The sequence below is a fragment of the Oryzias latipes genome, chromosome 4, assembly GCF_053564925.1.
Source record: "Oryzias latipes strain Hd-rR chromosome 4, Olatipes_Hd-rR_3.1".
Taxonomy (NCBI): Eukaryota; Metazoa; Chordata; class Actinopteri; order Beloniformes; family Adrianichthyidae; genus Oryzias; species Oryzias latipes.
In genome coordinates, this window is record NC_136240.1 from 8073616 (window position 1) to 8092841 (window position 19226).

General features: G+C 41.0%; 1 protein-coding gene across 9 annotated transcripts in view; it reads left to right on the forward strand.

The window, feature by feature from the left end:
• Positions 1-2420: 2420 nt before the first annotated feature.
• The window catches only part of ptprfa (protein tyrosine phosphatase receptor type Fa), a 51769-nt gene continuing 34963 nt past the window's right edge, over positions 2421-19226 (forward strand). For 3 of the 9 annotated variants that reach the window (XM_020702199.3, XM_020702201.3, XM_020702200.3), the window contains exons 1-7: positions 2421-2558; positions 11593-11682; positions 11882-12034; positions 12873-13018; positions 14453-14594; positions 15120-15308; positions 18688-18705. In XM_020702199.3, coding sequence (XP_020557858.1) covers positions 11896-12034; positions 12873-13018; positions 14453-14594; positions 15120-15308; positions 18688-18705 — 634 coding nt within the window. In that variant the 5' untranslated portion in view covers positions 2421-2558; positions 11593-11682; positions 11882-11895. Of the gene's footprint in view, positions 2559-3073; positions 3109-8371; positions 8519-11592; positions 11683-11881; positions 12035-12872; positions 13019-14452; positions 14595-15119; positions 15309-18687; positions 18706-19226 lie in introns of those variants that run through there. The other 6 variants (XM_020702202.3, XM_020702203.3, XM_011473805.4 and 3 more) reach the window with 4 other exon arrangements.

The window sequence follows — 19226 nt, forward strand, 5'->3', positions numbered from 1 at the left end:
AAACATACAGCAGTGAAGCTTTTTCTCAGCATGAAACCAAAGTGTTGTTCACTCCTTACCTCAGTCTAGCTTCTATTAGTCTTTCCTATAACTTCATTGTGACTCATCAGCTTGTTTTTCTCTGTTGTTTGTACCGCTCGGCATGCCTCCACTCTTGTAGAAAATGGGGACCAGGACATTTCTCAGACATCCTCTCACTCTTTTGTTGTCAGTTTAGTCAAAAACTCTACTTTCACCTCTGCCAAACACTGCATTTCTTCCGTGTTGTCAGGACGAACTGACTTTCCACTTTTCATCCTCTTCATTGTCTTTATCATTTCATCCTTACTGATCTGTACTACCTCTACTCTGTTCCTTCTGCAATCCACACCGCAGGAAGACAGTTTCAGCAGTGATCAGGGAACAGCAACTTGGTCTGATTTCAATGATCTGGACTGAACTGGATCATATACATCAAAGTCCATTGTCTTTTTGCTTTTGCTTTTTGTGTTGAGAAATTTTGGGTTGTGAACTGGTAAACTATAAATAAACTGAATTGAAAATTGACAGTTGACGGTTATTTTGGTTACTGAAAACCTACAATCCAACAAGGTATATCTTTCTTAAAGGTGGTTGGGGGTCTCAACTGTTTCATTTATTTCAGGTTGCACAAATAGAGTTTAGTTAAACAAACTCTGAGTGAGGTTTTTCCACACACACAAAAAAATCCCATTTCAAAAGTTTGTTTCTGGAAATATGGCAGATGTTGCAGATGTTGCTATCATTGTTGCTGCAGTTCTTGTTTTGTCAGATTCTTTAAGTTTCAGTTAAAGATGCTTTTTGATATTTGTGTGTAGAACTCCAGGAGAAATGCTTACATGTGCCTATTAATAGATCTATTTCCCAGCATACATCTCTTCATTTGCTGCATCCTGAGGGAGACCATCTGGTGGCTTGTTAGATGATTTGTTTTGCTGGCAGGGGTGGAAATGAGGAGAATTAGACAGTTTAGTTGCTTCCAAAGGGTCTATACTTTCATTAAATTAGACATGCCTTGATACAGAGGAGAATGGTTGAATATTTGTTCAGCGCTCGCTCTTGTATCTGTACCAAAGCAGGAATATCACTGGATCAGAGCTCAGCTGGGGGCTTGCAGCACATTGCTTTGCTGAACGAGTTTTCTCTGGACATCCAGCCTCCTCCCACAGTCTAATAAGACCTGTCCTTACTAAGGGATTTGCCCTCCTGTTCTTTTCCTGTTTTAATGGCATAATAAAAGCCCCTTAGACCTCCTAAAAACTGACTGATCGGTGGATACTATGACAGAGCAGCTGAAGACACTGATCTGCAGCTAAAAGCCAATTTACTTGTGGAGTCTCAAAGATGTTAACATCATCATCATAAAAAACAGAGTTACAGTAAAATGCTGAAATTTTTTCTACGTGTTAGATCGTTCTGTACTAAAAGCAATCAGTTATGGTGCAGGCATTTTGCAGAGGTAGAACGTTCAACCTCTGATCAGAAGATCGCAGGTTCAGTCGCTGCCCTGTCAAAGTGTCCTTGGGCAAGACACTGAACCCTACATTGCTCCTGATGTGGGCTTCGTCCAAATTCCCACCCTAATCCCTAACTACTTAAAAACTATATATTGCAGGACTATGTAGTGCCCTGGATTTTAAAAGCAATTCGGACACCATGCTCACAACATTTCTTTTTTTTTAAATGGGAAATGTGACGTCACAGATTACACGAAGTGAAAATTTAATCAATACGAGCATTTTAAAAATACTATTTATGAATCCACTGAGTTCTGAAGATGAAAATGTTGATTGTTTAATTAAAAGATACATTTAAACACACTTTTTGTTTGCAAAAAATGTTCAGATGAAATGCATTGTTGTCTACATTTGCCAATTTAGTGAAAATTGATGCACACTGGTTTTTCGCAGAGACTTCTGGGAAATCTTTATGAAATTGTAGATTGGGACACCACTACAAAATGGCGAACGCACTATATAGAGCACAATGTAGTGAATAGGGAAGAAATTCGGACACAACTATGGTTTATCCCCAGAGAACCCGAGCCTTTTAAAGTTGATTAAACAATTTTGGTTTTCGTTTGGTCATTTTGGGGAGCAGCAATTGACAGCAGCCAAAGAAATAGATAATAATAAAAACATACAAAAAAATTACATAGAAAAATAGGAGCAGATTTGATATTTTGGGTTGCTGTCACAGTCTTTGTGAAAATGTAAAAAAAAGTGAAAACTTTTTTTTTTATCTGAAAAAAGAATAAACCACTTTTTGAAGTTGTGACTTTAGCCTGAGAACAGGTCTGACACCGTGCACGTGAGCGCTCGGACAGCGGAAGATGTTGTGCGAACAGCTCCGGAAACAACCGAACGTGGCCGAAAAGTCCCGAGGGAAGAAGCGTGAAAGTGAGAGTCTGCAGCTCTGAGAGCAGCGCTCCTTCACGGAGGAGCCTTCATCGTCTGCGCTCCCGGGAGCTCCGCTTCCTCAGGACTCCCAGAATCATCTCCCCTCTTCTGGTGGACATCTTCTTCTTCAGAAGTTCACAGGTGAGGGACGTTCACGGTCTGTCAGAAATGCAGAGCTTTGAGTTTGAGGAGACTCTTGTTAGAGGAACTGGGGTTTCTAGACACTATTAGGATCTCTAAATGTTCCAAAAAAAATAAAAATAAAATAGGAATATTTAAGAACTAAACTATTCTGTTTTTTATTAATTCAGCTGGTTAGGATTTGGTCAGAACTAAACCATCTGTCTGCTCTGAGCTGTTGAAACGGGATGTAGGTCGTTTGGAGGATCTCTGACACCTGTTTGGCTCTGGAATCATCATTAAAGGAACAAAATAACACTTTGAGAGGATTTTTCCCGTACCAAAGACACTGGCAGCTCTGCGCTCACTCTCCTCTCTGAGGATGCTGAGATGCTGTCAGCATACCAACTCAGCCAGATCCCTCCATGAAGGCGCACACTGTGCATCGGAGGAGCAGGCTCACTCAGAAAAGCAATACCAACTTAACATCCTTTGCAGTGAAATTCCTAAGGGAAAAAAAAAGCCTTAAAAGCAACAAAACAAGAATATTATGTGGAAAAATACAACAAAGGTAAACAAAAATTATATCAGCATGTTTTTTACTTATGTGGTTATTTAACAACAATCACAACACTAATACAACCAGCGATTGAACCACTTGGCTTCTGAATTTGTTTCCAGCCATCAAAAAAAAAAAAAAAGATGCTAAATTAAGGTAATTTTGGAGCCAAAGTGGAATGATGCATATATGCATCATTAAGGTATTCAATCTGTGGACATTAATGGTGGCCAGGCTTGATCGGAGCAGATCTAGGGCTTTATGTGTGGTGGTAGCATGTCTGATGCATCGTAAATCAGTTCTTAAGAAGTTTTTTAAAACCAATTTTGTAATGGCAATTCTCTGATGGCTTGAGGAACAGAGCTCCACTCCTTTGCAGCTGTTCCAGAGAAAGTTCTTTGTCTAAAGACACTTTTTTGCAGATGGACCATACAGCCATCAGTCACTTCCAGAACTTTAGAGCGGGATTTAACTTTGACAAAGACCCAAATGTGGTTGCCTATGTTTTTATTCCTAGAACATTAAACTTCAGTGTGGGATTAACAGCAGCTCCGTAAGGTGTTGCTCTTTCATTCTCTCTTCCCTCTATCAGTTTTCTTTTTTCTGCTGCCTGATTAGTGGAAACTGGTGCCTAAATTTTCCTTCCTGCATATTTCTGATTCTGTTTCACCCTCAGTCTTCATGTTTATGCTCAGAAGGGTAGCTTCTTTGAACCTGAGCAGGTTTGTTTAGCTCTTCACCTGCAGACTCAGATGTGACCCTCCTCCTCCTCGCTCACTTCCCTATAAGCTTGCAGAGATTGTGAGGAGTCTGCTTTCCAGCCCGTACTGCTCTGCAGACCTGAAGTGCTCTGAAAGTAATTGCGTATATTTTCCACTGTGGACATTTTTAAAGAGGCTGGGAATCATCTGGTAACACATGAAAGAAGTTGTGTTTGACCTGGGAGAGCAACTTTTGTTTTGTTTTTTTGCAACTTTTTCAAATTAAAAAGTGAAATCCTCTTTTATTTAATTTGAAACCAATGCTAATATTTACTTTTACCTTTTTCTGTTAAAGACCCACTCAAATGAAAATGGAAATTTAGTTTTTTTAACATGTCATTGTAGAAAGTTTCTCTTGGTGGAAGACACATTAAAAGAAAATTACGTTTTAAATTTCATTTTTGAGTATTTCTTTATTCAAATTGTTGTGAATCAGGAGCAGATGAAAGATGCAGTTGTAAAAAGACTGTTGAGATGATGAAGAAGCTACAATGGCAGGCCACAAGCTCCCTGCTCTGCTCCATTCCGATGCATCACTTACAGACAAATAGATCCACAAACGTCTTTGTTTTCCTCGTCTCAGCTGAAATCTGGATCTAAACTGTAAGGCTGGATAGCTCTGGTATTGGTCACCATTTTTGTTGCACCGGTAATGTTAAGTTGGGGGTGTGACGGGGGATCAAGCTGATGGGAGAGAGTGTAAACGGATCGATGTTGGGAAGGGGATGGACTTACTCAGCACCGGCCCACAACTCAGAGGTCAATTTCTAATGATCTTCTGCCCCTCTGCAGGAACTATGTTCTAAATCAGTGTTTCTCTTTTTTTCTCCACGCGTTTCTTTGGTGACTCTGGAAACTGTGCTTTCTGGAATACCCCCCAGATCTGAAAGTCCTCTTGGCTGATATTATTAATACGTTTGTTGATGTTAACATCGGACTGAGGAGTACTGATGATTTATTTCTGCAACCTTGGGGAGGATCTTTGTCACCTGAGGCCTTCATGTCTCAAAAATCTTTTGTTGCATTATTTTAACCCTTGTGCCATCTTAGATGACCCCCCTCCCTTCCATTGACGTGTTCTCCCTACCATGACAAAGGTGGATAAAGGTGGATAGATTTCATGTAATCCATGGACACCAGTGAAGATCACAAATCACTGAAGAAAAAAGGTTCAGAGCACTGTCTAGTGGGTCTAGATGACCCAACTCCCAATGTTAAAGTGCCTAGGATAGCACAAGGGTTACAAACTCTAACATCATCATTTGACAGAGGAAAGGGTGTATTCCAGGAAGCATGTTTAAACTACCCTGACTTTAACCCTGAACTCTGGCTGAAATCCACCTGAACTCGCTTACTCTGGGTATGTCGGTTCCAAAAGACCAGATATGAGTTAGCCTAATAACGCTCGACTTGGTAACCCTGGGTTAATGGGCGCGCACGGCAAGTACATAAAGACATTCTCAATGGATCGCTGATATCCCGAGTCACCATGGAAATTCGTGGAGAAAAAAAGAGAGCGCTATACTTTAGTGAAGCGGAGTTGGAGATTTAAATGACGGCGTATGAAGATTATAAACCCATCAATAAAGTAATACTGGTGCATCAGCAAGAAAGAGTTTCTGCTTGGAGAAAAAGAACGGACAAAGTAAACGCATGAGTTTCTGATCTTATTTCCAATTACATTGTGATATATACATTTATACAACTTATAAAACTAAAATGAATTGATTCAATTGGTAACAAGTAATTGAATTAAATTTGTTCAACCTAATTTCTTACGTCTATCCAACTCAATAGTTGTTTATACAACTCAAATTTACATATCTGACTAAATGTCATATTACTCCAATTCAATTGAATGTTTTTCCATATCCTCCTGAGAACCAAGGAAAAAAAGTGTCTTACAATTTCTGTTTTTGTGTGATTTACTATCTATTTGGGCCTGAAAAAACACCTTACAATTACATTTTTTTTAAATATTTTTTATTTTAAATTCACAACACGTCCACTGTAGAGGACAACAGGACAATAGTTCCATACTAAATTCAATAAATCAGAACAATATTTCAACCATAATACAGAATCTGTTCCATGCTTAGACAGTTATTTCTAACAACTGTTGACTCAGCACCTGTGGAAAAGTACACTGTCCTACCACAATTGAACACAATGTCCAGTTTCTCTCCTGTAGCAACCAGGGACCTGAAGTTCTTGTCAGATGCTTGTCTTCAGACTCCGGTTAGCTGGCTCACCATCAGCATACAAATCTTTTATTGACAATTTAAGACTAATTACTTTATTGAATGTTAATAATAAATTATTCACTCATGTCTTAGCTGACAGACTGAAAAATGGGATCTCCAATTTTATTAGTAAAACACAAACTTTAAGCAATAAACACAACCCTAATAAACTCAAAGACAAAAGATTCAATTTATTTTCAACAATTTTGTAATATTAGGAATTTTTTTTATTTATACATTTCGTTTTCTGAAATAGAAGCCAAATTGTTTGTATTTCAAAAACTATTTTATGCTTTTTTTATAAATTCCTACAGAATTTATTGCAATTTTTATTTTGTTAAATTATATATATACTGTATATATATGTAGTTTTTTTTATTTCTTCTGTTGGTCAGACTTTGTACTAGTTTTTTATTTGCTTTGCATGCTTTGCAGCCATGTGTTTTGGATTACAGTTTTCCAAATGAAAATGTTGCGTATTTTGAAAAAATTTTGAAAAAATCAAGACAAAACTCTTATATCCTTCCACTGAAGTTCTTCTGCACTTCACAACATACTTCATAGGCTAAAAATACCATCCTCTCTAACAAGGTCTAGTAACCTGGGTTACAATCGCATCTGTCGGTACTGGAGGTAGAACTAACAGGGTCAAAGTAACAAGATGGGAAAGATTATTTTCTGAGAATTTAGATGCATCCTCATGCTTGTGTGGAAACAAAGGCTCTCTTCCTCTATACTGAACTAACATCAGCAGGAGCTCTGGAACAGAGTTTTAACACAGGAGATAGCCCAATTCCTTTAACCAAAATGAAATAAAATACAGATATGCTCATAGTACGGTATTAGTACAGTTAGTATTGTTGTTGTTCACCTTTCGGCATATGCCTTCAGGGGTCCCACAGCAGGTGGTTTGGCAGAGACTTTTACGCCGGATGCCCTTCCCGACAAAACCCTGATTTAAATCTGGCCTGGGCACAGGGGCACAGGGGACCAAGACTTGACCCCCTAATGGCTACATAGTTAGACGGTACTGTGAAGGGTCTTGCCCAAGGACCCACACTGAATTAACCTCATCACGCCCCTGGGAATCAAACCCTGACTTCCCATCCGCCAGTCCTCTGAGACAGCTCTGAGACTTCCAGCTGCCTTAGTGTTAGTATTACTATAATATACCATAGGGTAGTATAGCATAGCACAGTATGGTAGTATTAGTATCACTGTGATACAGTTTAGTATAGTATTTCTATAGTATAGTAATACTATAATACAGTTTAGTATTAAGTTTATATTCATATTTTTACATGGTCCCACATTTGTCCATTTATTGCCCCAACTCCCTCAGCGCAGTAGTTGTAGTAGTTTCGCCCACAGCAAAAAGACTCTGGTGGAAATTCCGGTTGGGAATTTTTGAGTGGAGTTTGCACGTTCTCCCCGTTCATGTGTGGGTTTTCTCTATGCACTCTGGCTGCCTCCTACGGTCCAAAGACATGCTTCTTAGATGAACTGATGACTCTGAAGTGTCCCTAGGTGTGACTACAAGTGTGAATGGGTGTGTGATTGTGTGGCCCTGCGACAGACTGGCGACCTGTCCAGGATGTGCCCTTCCTTCACCCCACAGTAGCCAGAATACTGACAGAAAATTAGCTTTATTTGCACGATATTATTTGTAAAACAAATTCGAAAGTGTTTTTTTTGTTTCGTTTCTTAATTATCCTTTTTTTTGGACTGTCTCTTTCCGTTCAGAGGCTACAGGGCTCAGCTTGGCCCACCATTTTTAACACACCATCCTGTCTGCGAGGTCACAAGGCTGACCAGAGGTTATCATCTATGTTGTTCCCACGGCAGTGCAAAGAAACCATCCATGTGGTTTCTTTACACTGCCGTCCTCACATACGCCGCAATGTTGGATCCAAATGTGACATAATTGGACTGTGCGTGGTTGTAGGGAGGGGGGCTGGCTGTAGACAGCAGGGGTTGTTTAGTCCTGGTTGCATCTCTCATATATTGCTTTAATGTTTAAGTCTGAGTCTGATTCCTGCTGTAATCTACTTGCCCCCCCGACCCCCCCCTTCCAATTGGGGCAACAGCCCTGTCATTCACTCCCTTTTCACTCCTAAAGCTCGCTTTGCGGATATGAATCATGACCGTATGTCCGGGACATGATGTTCCTGTACGGTCAGCTAGGAGTTGAAGAAAGAGGTATGTGTGTGAGTGGGGTGGGGGGTGGCTGGCACTGTGCTCCTCGAGGCGTGACGTCCACTCTGACTGTTGCTGGTTCGATGCCTCTAAGGGGATGTGACCCACTGAGCCTGGCACTCCCCCCAGCCCTGGCAATCTGCTGCTTTCCTTCATACTGGTGGATGTGGGGGTTGCAGGAGGAGAGGGAGAATCACAGCATCAGAGCAATTTCATGGCATGGTAAGTCGTCTCAGCCTAATGTTCAATTTATTTTAATCTAGATTAAATAAAATTTTTATTTAAAATGAAACCACATCAGAAAAACGTCACTTTTGAATTGAATCTGCAGAGATCCTTACAGTTTCAATGATTTAAACTCAGAAATTTTTATTTCATTTGGCCGAGCCTTTTTGGGTTTGTTTTTGTACTTACATGTCAGTAATTGTATACATTTGCCTATTCAGGGTGTATCGAGAGAGTGCGGTGGCTTAAAGTTCCCCTCCGATCATCTTTTATCTATTATAAAAGTATTCCCAGTGATCTTTTAACTGTGATTTAGCTGTTTAGTTAAAATAAAATAAAAAACTGTATTGTTTTCTAGGACATAGTTTCTGCAGAGCAGCAGTAGCTCATTAGAAATTCACCTCTGAATTTTGCACAGCAACCCTACTTTTATTTCCCATCATCCTTTTGTTTACATGCTCCCCCGCTAGCTTACAGCCCCTCACAACCCCAACCTAGCATTGCAAAAAAGTGTCAAACATCGAAGCTTTTCAGCCGTTGTGAGCCAGATTCCAGCTCAGACGAGGGAAACCAAGACATACGTGGATCTATTTGTACAAGATGGAGCGGAGCAGGGACCTTGGCACCTGCCAATTGTGGTTTGTGTGTAGCAACTACAAGCTCTTTCAAATGATATTTTTAGTCTGCTCTTGATTCATAATGATTTGAATTAAAAAAAAAGTAGAAATGCAGTTTTAAGCTTAATATTCTTTATGTCCTCCGTCATAAGAAAAATGCCTCAAGAATATGTTTAAAACACCGTAAACAGGATTTTCATTGGGGTGGGTCTTTAATGAATTTGTTTTATGGTGCTGCTTCCAGAAACAGACATGTAAACACTGGACCAATAACCACTGACGTCACCCGTCTGATGCTGAAAGGTGAAAATGAAGCCTAATATGGGATGGGCATGTTGACGGGAGTGTTTTCAGCCCACTACAACAACGTTGCTGAAAAGCAGCATATACGATTATAAGAACACACTACCAAAAGTGGTCTTTTTGGGATCGTCCGTGGACTACCTCACAAATCGTCCACATACGTGCGTCTGCACAACTGTGTGTCCGAGGTGATGGTCTGCAGTACTAGAGCCCCCTCGTGCCCTCACAGTTCTTCTTCACCCTCTACAGTTTGGCTCTAGCACTACGGGCGTCCCATGGTGCAGTGGTCTAAGTGTCCTTGGGCAAGACACTGAACCCCACCTTGCCTCTGGTGGAAGGTTGGTGTTTATGTTAAGCAGCGGAGCCACCACCAATGTGTGAATGTGTGTGTGAATGTAAAGCGCTTTGAGCCTTCAAGGAAGGTAGGAAAGCACTATACAAGTTTACGCCATTTGCCATTTACCACTTCATGTATTCCACCAGCTGTCTCAGCCATTGTGAGCTGTGTGTCTGAAGGAGATTATGGGTAGTACCAGTCAACCATCAGGTACTTTTGTTAGTGAAAGCAATCACCTGTGCTTAAAGACCTGCAAGACCAAAGGGATGGTGATTGACCCCTGAAGATGAAGAACAGTGGGCCACATTCCGGTGATCAGCTAAGAAAGTGACATTGACGTGGTTGACAGTTTCAAGTACCTGGGTGTCCACCTAAACAACAGACTAGTTCCACAACAGCGATGACCTGTAAAGGAAGGTCAAAGTCGCCTACAACTTCCAAGGTCCTTTGGAGTGTGCAGACCTCTACTCAGAACTCATGACTGTGGTGGTGGCCTCTGCCTTTTCTTACACTGTTGTCTGCTGGGGGGTGAGCAGAACTGACCAGAACTGAATAAGCTGGTCAGGAGGGCCAGCTCTGTCCTGGGCTGCTCGTTGGACTCTGTGGAGGAGGTGGGTGAGAGGAGGATGTTGACCAACCTCAGATCCTTCATGGACAGCAGATCTCACCCACTGAACCCGTCTGTGAAGGGACTGAGGAGTTCCTTCAGCGACAGACTCAGACATCAACAGTGTAGAAATGAGCGCTTCCCAAAACCTATTCAAACTCCTCCCCAAAAGTATATCAAGTATTCTTCCTTCTTTAATGTCCACCTCTTGCCCTTGTCCTCTTCATCCTCCTCACCACCAGAGTCATCCTCACACCACCAACCTGTGGTGTGCAGCTACACTTTCCCCAGCCACAATTTTGCTGTCCCTGATGTCCTTCAGATTACAACATCTGCTTAAGGTGTAATCAATGTTTATGCTGCTCCCTCCACTCCTATGTTCTTTTCTCTTTTCTAGAAAATGTCTTTACCACTTACATTCCTATCCTTGATCAAAATCGAACCCCATCTGTTCTTCTGCAATCCTGTCCTGAACACCAAATTTCTCTGTTACCTAATTTGCTCTGTTCACCACTCTCTCCCCTCTAAAAATACTCTGGATTTCCTCATCCATCTCCCTCCAAAATGTCTCCTTCTTCATGGCTACCAGGGAGAGTGGGGGGATAACCACTGACAACATTCAACAACAAACTTCAGCTGCCAGCTTCACACTCATCAACCTATCTGACACTCTCTTTGCTTCCAGAACATTCTCTGCAGACTCCTACCTCAGTATTACTCCCTCTCTGTTCTTTTTTCATCCACCTTTCTTCCTTCCATCATGTCTATCAACTGTCTGTCAAAGTATGTATATTCAAACTTTCTACGTTAAGCTCTTCACTCCTGCTTTTCCTTTTCTCTTCGTCTCCCTACAAACATGCCCTCCTCCTCTCCTTCTTCGACCAACAGTAGTCCTTTTTCTGTCTGTACCCTATATGTCTTCAGCACTGAGGACAGTCATTGTTAACCCGGGTATTGACAGATCTGTTATGAAAGTTCTGATCATATGTCACATGATTTGTTTGGCTTTGGTTTTGTTCCTGACAGAACCTTGAGCTGGATTTGAGACTGGCCCTTAAAAGAACTGGATTGTGCTTTTTTGTGGTTTCATTTCAAGTTTGTAGATATTTGCAGAAACATTCTTCGTGTGGTCTGACTTCAGATCTAAGTGATGTTCTCACAATATTTTTTATTCTGAGCTTGTTTGTCTGTGTGTTGATGTGCTCAGGACTGTGTCTGTGTCTATGGATGGAGCTGCGCCTCCTTCCAGCTGGGATTTCTGGAGCTTTCCTTCATTTATCCCATCAGCCAAGTCGCTGTGAGTTGAGCAAAATCATGTTTTTTTCAGAAAAACGTTCAGATAAGTGACTGCATCATAACTGTTTTGTTTTTGTTCATTTTTAAAACCTTCAAAGGTCTTATGTCAGACTCAGTCTTCACCCTCGTCTTCTGTACTTTAGTGTACATGTTACTTGCTTCAAATCAGCGGAAATCTGAAGTTTCCTGTTTCTCTGCAGGTCTTGGGGGATAAATGTGTGTGCCTGCAGCCAATGAACTCCAGTTTCAGGACCATAGGAGGTCCCTCACCCCTGAGATGATGGATCTTCAATTCAGAGGGCTTCTTTCCCTGCTGCTGCTGGCCCAACTGATCCTGTCTGTTCACACTGACAGTCAGTACCTAGTCTAGTTTGTTTTAGCACCAGTGGTCTTGTAAGTCATTGTGTGACAAACATGCATGAGGCATTCTAATGTGTCAACAATATTAAAAGAACAGACAACAGTTATGATCTTGCGCTGCTTCTTTTTTGGGTGGGAAAGGAGATAATCAACCCCTCCCATCAACAGATTTGTTTCAAGAACCAAATACTGAGATGGAAAAATCACACAGTTGTAATAGCTGCTTATTTGAGGTTATCATTCCTCCAACTAAGCTCTGTCCAGGACAGGAAGAAGAAAACAGATGATATGAATAAGCGCCAACAGCTCCTCACTATGCACCAAGTTTACCTAGCAGATACTTACACATTTTTGTACGACTTCTGCTTTTTCAGATTTACAGTGTGGTAGTTTTTTTTCTCCTAACAAACAGACTTCTCTTCATTTGGTTCTCTTCCAATCTCTTTAGTCCATGGAAAGTCTTTCTACATTCACAGTGAAATAAACCACACCAGAGTTCACTTGCAAATAAGGCAGAGACTCTGGTTCTCAGGGCCGGTGCTCTCTTGTTTAGAGATACAACACTTTGATCATCATGTTCCTGTTAAAGTCCAGGATAACTCAGGTCAACCATGTGCTTCTCTCCTTATCAAAGAAGTAAGGGTCAAATGTGAGTCCAGTAGTGATCCAAGCACAGCAGCAGGCATATGACAGACAAGGCAAAGACAGAAGAGGACTGAGGTGTCGCTGTAATTCAAACTCGAGATCTCAACCTGCTCAAAATACTCTAATAACAGACTAACTCTCAACCAGTTCATTGTCTTCCTCCAGCTAAACTTCTCCCTCCTATAGGCATGCCAAACTTCATCAAAGCACCGGATGACCAAATAGGGATTTCTGGAGGCGTGGCATCTTTTGTTTGTCAGGCAGGAGGGGAGCCCAAACCACGGATCACCTGGATGAAAAAGGGAAAGAAGGTCAACTCTCAGCGCTTTGAGGTAAGATAGGCTGCAGCTGTCAGCTTGATTCTATGGATCAGACTCTGAATGATGTCTGCAAATGTAACTGAAGATTGGAGGGTGGTGCAATGGGGGCCTTCATCCATCCATTTACCTTTCCAATTTCTGGGACCAAGACCCACACAACATCCTGACCCCCCTTTTCCCACTGAGCTCCTTCAGTTCCTGTAGATAGGCTGATGGAGCGGTCTGATCCCTCCAGGTCATTCCAGATCTGCTGCAGGACTTTGCTCCTTTTAGGATGTGTTGTAAATATTTGGAAGATATTTTAAAAGTTCAGAACAGATTATGTGATATCAAATATCTCATATTAATATGAAAAAAAATACACTCTGTGCAGGAACCCAATCTGATAATACACAGTGTTTGCTTTTGGAAACCAAAAGAACAAGAATCTGATGTTACAATCCAACCATTGATGCTGCTTGTTAACATGAAATAAACAAACTCTGTGGTCATGTGACTCCAAGGTCTTTACTATATTGGCTGGGTGTCATCAAATTTCTGCTTTTACAAAAAAATGAAAAATAGGTGGGACAAACACAACTGCTAGATGCGACCACAACTCCAGTTTGAAATACAGTGTTCCCCCACTATTTTAGTTTATGTTTTATGTTAAAGAAAAAGTAGACTGACTTGATTTTGCAACCAGCTTCCTGGGGGTTATCTGGTGAACTCACATGGCTTCACTCGTTTCGTTTTTTTTCTGCAGCCTGAAGGTAGAAATGTTAACCAGGTGTCCAGCAGGGAGGCTTTGTATGCTTATTTATTAATTGATATCTCCCAGTCTTTAAGTGGATAGGGTTTTTAAATTCGGTTTTCAATTGGATTCAGGATTGGGATTTGGATTAGGATTCAAACCTTCATGTGTGAAAAGGTGTTATGCAGAAAATGACAAGGATATTTTGGATTGTACTTGATCCCACAAACCAGACTTACAAGTCACACCAGCAGAAGACACTCACTCGTTGCGTAAAGACCTGAACCTGCTTCCGCTCCACAAAACATCCCCACCTGCAGGTCTGAAGGTCTCCCTGCCTTTTGTTTCTTGAGCCTGCAGGTTGCCCCATTACATAGATCCTTATCTTCATGATTATTTTTTCACTTTACAAATGACCAAAGTTGAAAGTAGAGATGAAGATTTGAATGGAATCTGCTCCATCACTCTGCCTTTTGTCCCGAAGCTCTCACTCTCTAAAGAGTAATTCCAGTGTTTGATTCAGTGTTTCTCAGTCCTGGTACTACCGACAGAAATCTTTGTGGTTTCCTGGAACTAGTCAACTCATTCATGTCTAACAGAAAGTCACTGCACTTCTGATGTTTGTGACTTTTCTGACCACACTCAGTCTCTTCCATCATTATCCAGCGCAGAATGTCAATGACTTGTCCTTGCATGACCTCTCAACCACTCAGGTGATTGACTTTGACGACGGCGCTGGCTCAGTGCTGCGGATTCAACCTTTGAGGACCCACAGAGATGAAGCCCTCTATGAGTGCACAGCCACCAACAGCGTGGGGGAGATCAATACGAGCGCCAAGCTGACGGTGCTGGAGGGTAAGTGCTGACCTCAGCATCTGATGACTCAAGACGTTTCACAAGTGGGGTTGAAGGTTTGTGACTGCTGGTGTCCTCAGGTGTTCCTGTATTCACCTTCTGCTTCCACAGGGTCAGGTTAAACCCAGGTGATCAAGATCCTGAGGAACTTTTCACATGCAGTCCCAGTTCTCTGTTACATTTTTTCATGTTTCGTGTTTTTTGCTCAGACTTGGAAAAAACTTCATTTGAGGAAGTTCTGCAAAAACTTAAATCCTTTACTGTCCTTGAGAGCTACATTTCAGCACGTGTGGTGTTTGTGGTGAATCTGTGTCATAGTGAACACTTGAAAAGATGTATCACAAATGGGAGAAAGCCTATCACTGCTTTCTCCCACTCACTTGGTCAGGGGTTCAAATCCCAGACCTCCATTGGGTCTTTGTACAGAACTTCAAGTCTCTCCTGAGAATAAAAAGAATCTTTACCTTTCTTTCTGCTAAAAGCGGTGTAATGTTGTGTGTAATGGCCTCTCCGTCTGTTCCACAGAGGACCAGATCCCCCATGGCTTTCCCTCCATAGACATGGGCCCCCAGCTGAAGGTCGTGGAGAGAACCCGCACTGCCACCATGCTCTGTGCCGCCAGTGGAAATCCAGACCCAGAGATCTTCTGGTTCAAAGACTTCTTGCCTGTAGAGATCGATAGTGGCAATGGACGGATAAAACAGCTGCGCTCAGGTAAAGTGAGCTTCTGAACTGTTCCTGCTCTGTCATTGGGGAGTCCCTTATTCCAGCTTTCACATTTGGCGAGACCATCCCAGAGAAGGAGAGCCACCGAAAGAAACCAGATCTGTGTAAATGTAGAGGAAAAAGACTGCAGGGTGACAAACCCCTCTAAACATTGTGAAAATATAATAAAGTCTTATTATTTTTCACAATGAAACCTGAAATTTGTCATGACCTGGATATGGAAGTTTTCTTTTTAGTCATAATTCAAAGTAATTCTTAATTGACAATTCAATTGGCATTTTTCAGTTGACAATTCAATAAGCAATTCAGGTTTGGAGTATGAAAATACATTTTGCAATTAAGAATACAATGTATAATAATTACAATTCAATATGACAATTTAAAAAATAAATTATTAAATAAAAACAAAATCAATTGCATTTTAGATTTTCATGGCCTTTTGATGCCATAATTCAAATGGAAATGCCGTTTACAATTAAATATGCAATTTGACCATTCAGTAGAAAATGCGTGTTGCAATTTACTGTACAACACATTTCAATACATGGTTTGCTTTAAATTCATTTTAAAGTAACTTCAAATCTATTGCATTTTTAAAAGTCATGCTGTTGTGTCAAAATTCAAATGAAATTGCAAACCAGGTGCAAGTAGTGTAATGCATTTTCATTTGCACGGCATAAATAGATCAAAATAAAATGACACAGCTGTCAAAAACTGGCATTTGCTAAATTTAACTATAAAACATAAATTCAACTGTCTGCAACTTTATTTTCTGTGTGTGAGAAATATTCAAAAGTTAGTTGCCGCATGTCCCAAGTGGCCCACAGACCGATCCGCAGCCCAGAGCTTGGAGACCCCTGTGTTTAAGGTCACAACAGCAATAAAGTTGAGTTCCAAAAATAACTGTTTAGGGGCTGCAACACAGCAGTTGCACTTGTATTCATAAAAATTGAGCTAATTCATTAGCAGATAGCATTTTGTCTTGTCTAACCTATGATGCCAAATTATTCCATTGGTTTGTTGAATGTCTTCAATATTTTTCATTGTTCGACCAAAGGAAATGGAGGCGGGATTTAAAAAATTTAGGGAGGTGGTACGCCCTGCCCTGATGAGTCTGATAGTTTGCATTTCAATTTGTATTTATAAAGCGCGATGCTTAGCAACTAAATATCCATAACAGCAGGGGGCGCTGTTTTGCAATTTCATTTGAATTTTGACACTAAAACAGAACGACAATAGATTTTATTTTTATTTAATATTCTATTTTTAAAATTGTCACATTGAAATGTTATTTTTTATATAAAATTCTAAATTGCAAAATGTAATATTGAATTTCCAAGCTTGAATTGCATATTGAATTGTGAATTGAGAATTGGATATTACTTTATAAAATGACTCAAAAAAACTTCCATACCTGGAAGCTGCTGATGTGCCTCTGAGCAAAACCCCTACAGGCCACACAGCTTCCAGTGCCTCATGTGTTACTGTGGGCTGATGAGTGGCTGCTTCATTATCAGATGGCTGGCATCTGCATAGGAACCACCACTCCAGCATTTGATACATATGTCCTGATTTGCCAAAATGCAAAGTTGAATCAGAAATATCAAACGACAGGAGGAGCGCAGGTGGAGTTGTGCAGTGATTGACTGAAAAAGCTTTAGAGCATCCACTTCCTGTTGTCAGCTGACTAACTGCTTCTCATGTAGACTACCAGAAGTTTCTTCAACCTGAGTGCTTCAGCGTATAGTTCTTTCAGTTACTGAAAGGAAAAATATAATATTTTTCAAAAGTTAACAAAAAATCTATTAACAAATGTGATTGCAAAAAAAACAGGTGATGGATGAGGTCATTTACAGCTGTAGTTGTGTTGCTGCTCTACACTAACACGTTGCAGATTCAGTGCCTAAAGCTTAGTCACAACTGCCCTCGTGGGTGGATACAGGTGGGTGAAAAATGGGCAAACCAATACGGGACACGCAGCTGGCCCGCAGGTAATTCTAAGATTATAGACCACACGGACGTGTAAGGGGAATATTCATGCACATTCTTTTCCAGAGCAAAAATTTTTTGTCACATTTTTTCTATGGGCATGCTGTGGCCGCAAGATTGTACTGAACACTTAAGCAACACATAAGAAAGAGGAAGGCGAAATGCAACGCAGGTGGGGCATTTCATTTTTTTCATCTCCCCAAAATCTGCACATTGCTCAGATAGTTGGTTAATGCACGCAGGGGACTCGCACAAAATCTTAGGATAGTAGACCACTCCGTCAGCCTGTGGAGCAAAAATGTTTATTTATATTCACACTTACACTGAAGTGTAAAACAGGGTAAAGAAGGTGAGATGCAGGCATGTCGTACGATTTTTTTATTCTTTCAAAGACCCCAAAACCTGCGCAAGGAGCCTGTTGATGCTGTTGAAGGGATAAGTGCGCCTGTTGCGCGCTTCATGCTCACAGTCTGACTGTTAGCATCCAGGGTATTAAGACAATCATAGAGTAGTTCGTGTCAGCACTTACATACAGTATTACATGCACACCCCGTGTGTCCAGCATTTTCACACGATCTGTAATGAGTCAGCACACGCACCTTAATGACTGGAGTACTGCGTGAAGGGCACCAAATCCCAGCATTCACCCATACGTCATAAGTGCGTGTAATTTGTATTATTCCGACAAACTCTTCACGATACACTTACCACATGTACGACAATGGTATGTTCCATTTTCATGATGTGCCTTAAGGCGGCTGCATGAGCCTCAAGGGAACTAACTGCAAGCCACACCTGCGCTCCCTTTGAGAAGCAGCTGCTCCTCTCGGTGACCCCGCATGGGTCCAGACAACCTAAAAACCCAAAACCCGCAGCCCAGCACGGGTAACCCCCATACGGGTGCATGCTACTAAGGCATTAGGAACGTTAAATTCCAGCTTGATTCGTCATGAAAAGTCAAACCGTGTTTTTTGATGATCTACATGGGTGACAACAGATGAGTTGTAGTGTTTAACTCCTGTACTGAGCATCAATATAGAATGGATCCAACTTTACCGAAAGTTTCTTGGGCAAAAATACTTACATAGACAACAGTGGAGACAAGCTTAAATCATCATTTAAACATACGGCTGAACACTGAATTTAGAACAGAGGTGTCTTCTGTCTTTCCCGTTTATGCAAACATGAATAAATTGTTACACTGAGTAGAATCCTCTCTCATCGTATCAAACTTTTGTTTTTGAAAATGTGCACTGAGGAAAACCTGGATAAAACAAAAGTGTTTAAGAACTTTTCTTCAAAAATCCTGCTGCTCTCCTGTTTCTGTCTGCAAACTAACACTTTTCTTTAATCTATTTGCATTCATATTACCTCACAGGTGGTACACCCATAAGAGGTAAGAATGCTGGGTACAGAAAGCACCCATTCACTCCCCCCGAACCCATCTCACTCCTGCCATTCTGTCTTCATCATCTCTGTTGGTCTGTTTCCATACATCCTCTTCCTCTTTCTGCAGATCAGGGTTTCAGACATTTGGATGGTTTTGTGCGCGAAAAAACCTCCAGAGCTGAGACTTTTGCAAACCAAACCTCCACCCCACAGAGAAGAACATGAGACTGTTTGAGATAACGTTCAGATTGAGACTGACATGAGAATGAAATCAAAAACCATCAGACACAAAGTGCTCTGCTCATGATTTCAGCCATGCTTTGTTGCAAAGATCCCATGATGCATTTCAGGTTTTCTTCTACATAATTTCAACATTTCCGTCTCGTGTTTCTGGTTCAGTGCATGTTTTGTGGAAGAACGCTTCATCCTGGTTTTTGTTTTCTTTGAGGTTTCGTCAAGTGTTAAAGGTTAAGAAGTCTCGTCTTGTTTCATCTTTATCAACAACAGGAAAATAGACAACAATTTCTT